General features: G+C 64.8%; 1 protein-coding gene across 1 annotated transcript in view; it reads left to right on the top strand.

Annotated features, from left to right (window-relative positions):
• The window catches only part of CYP26C1 (cytochrome P450 family 26 subfamily C member 1), a 7691-nt gene continuing 5487 nt past the window's right edge, over positions 1-2204 (top strand). Inside the window, exons 1-3 of the mRNA XM_077780401.1 lie at positions 1-204; positions 747-971; positions 1451-1726. Coding sequence (XP_077636527.1) covers positions 1-204; positions 747-971; positions 1451-1726 — 705 coding nt within the window. The remainder of the gene's footprint in view (positions 205-746; positions 972-1450; positions 1727-2204) is intronic.

Below are 2204 nucleotides of genomic sequence, written 5' to 3'. Positions count from 1 at the left end.
ATGTTCCCCTGGGGGCTAAGCTGCCTGTCGGTGCTGGGGGCAGCAGGCACCGCTCTCCTGGGCGCCGGCCTGCTGCTCAGCCTGGCCCAGCACCTCTGGACGCTCCGCTGGACGCTGAGCCGGGACCGGGCCTCCGCCCTGCCCCTGCCCAAGGGCTCCATGGGCTGGCCCTTCTTCGGCGAAACGCTGCACTGGTTAGTTCAGGTGAGTAGCTCACACCCCATCGTGCTCTCACCCCAACGTGACCCGTTCTTCCCTGGCTCCCACTGGACCCTCCTCGCTCTCAGTGTGCCCCCAGGGTTCGTGGCCGGTCTCGTCCTGTCGCCCAGGGCCTCAGAGAGCATACACAGCCCTCGCCTTTGTCCAGCGGCTCCCTCGAAGGGACCGTATGTCACCGGGGTTCTCCCCAGCGCAACTTACACGACACCACGCCAGGGTGAACGGAGGGGTTCTAAGAAGCGTTCGCTCTATACCCTGGAAGCACATAATCAGGAACCCCGGGCGCTTTTCGGCCGTGAGCCCTCGGGCTCTCACATCCCCATTCTGAGCCTCCTCCTCGCCCCCAGGGGAACAGGAGAATCTACACTATTATAGCGTAGTCGCGAGGCCCATTTGAGGCTCGGTTTTGTAGTGACTCCGTGCGCCAGCCTGGAGTAGTGAGTTGTTATCAAGGGACGGTTGGGAGGCCTGGGCCAGACCCCCAGCCGAGACCCAGCAGCTCCGGTCTCACTCCGCCACGCTCGCAGGGCTCTCGCTTCCACAGCTCCCGCCGGGAGCGCTACGGGGCAGTGTTCAAGACGCACCTGCTAGGCAGGCCGGTGATCCGTGTGAGCGGCGCCGAGAACGTGCGCACAATCCTGCTGGGCGAGCACCGCCTTGTGCGCAGCCAGTGGCCGCAGAGCGCGCACATCCTTCTGGGCTCGCACACCCTGCTCGGCGCAGTCGGTGAGCCGCACCGTCAGCGGCGCAAGGTGAGCCCAAACCTGCGATTCCTGGGCACCTATTGTGGGTCAAGGTGGGGCTAGATTTTAGGGGCACGTTTGGAAGCTGGCAGAGCCCCCCGGCTAGCCAGTGGTGGCTTTGGACCAGCCCCTTACCTTTTCCCGCTTTGGTTTATAAGGCCAGGATTGAGGCTTAAGGGACATTTCATCTCCAATCTTCTATGTGTGGATGATATCAGAATGGGTGGGGACAAGGGACCAGAAAGTCCCCCATGGAGAGGGACCAGGGACGACTTCCCGGAGGAAGTGGCAGCTGGAACCTGGATGGATGGGAGGGACTGTAAACATCAGAGAATTAGAATCTGGGAATGGCGATAGCAAAAGCCCAACACATTTAGATCCGGGCCACGTAGAAGAAAGGGACCGAAGTTGCCATTCTCGTGCCTCTGGAATCGCGGGGCAGAGGAAGCCGGACCATGGGTATTGCTGACCCCGCGGGCTCCCCACAGGTCCTGGCACGAGCCTTTGGTCGTGCGGCGCTGCAGCGGTTCGTGCCCCGCCTGCAGGGGGCGCTACGGCGCGAGGTGCGCTCCTGGTGCGCGGCCCGCCGGCCGGTTGCGGTCTACCAGGCCTCCAAGGCTCTTACGTTTCGCATGGCTGCGCGCATCCTACTGGGGCTACCGCTGGACGAAGCGCAGTGCGCGGAGCTGGCCCAGACCTTTGAGCAGTTCGTAGAGAACCTCTTCTCGCTGCCCCTGGACGTGCCCTTCAGCGGCCTGCGCAAGGTACTGCCGCTCTGGCCTCAGACCTTCCTCGTGGGGCTTCCCAGCGTGTGTCTTCCAGGCGAAGACCGGGCTCCCTCAGCGCGCCCCACGCGACACCTCTGCTGGGGAACCTGGGCACGGCCCAGGGTGGAGAGGTGGCATGGTGTGGCGGTGGGCGCCGGGGCTGGCCTCTGTCCTCACGGGCTGTGTGACCCCAGCCTCTCCCGGCAGCGCTGGCTCCCTGACTTTGGGTCTCTGAGGCGACGGGCGCCCAGCCAGTTCGCCCAGCACCTCCCCAGAGCAGTGCCCCCTGGCCAGGCGTCCAGCGCCTCTCTGGACGCCCGGATGGATGCGGAACCGCCGCGAGCACTAGCGCGCGGACACTTCCCCGGTCTAGCCGGGGTTGGAGAGGAGTGGGTGCCGGCTTCGCGGCCGCGACTCCGGCCGCACTACTTTCTGGATCAGAGAACCGCTGCTTCTTAGACCTCAGAACGGCGGG

This window comes from Crocuta crocuta, unplaced genomic scaffold (assembly GCF_008692635.1).
Source record: "Crocuta crocuta isolate KB4526 unplaced genomic scaffold, BGI_CrCroc_1.0 scaffold170, whole genome shotgun sequence".
In the NCBI taxonomy this organism is placed as follows: Eukaryota; Metazoa; Chordata; class Mammalia; order Carnivora; family Hyaenidae; genus Crocuta; species Crocuta crocuta.
Note: the sequence above shows the minus strand (reverse complement) of the source record. Positions and strands in the feature narration are given on the sequence as shown.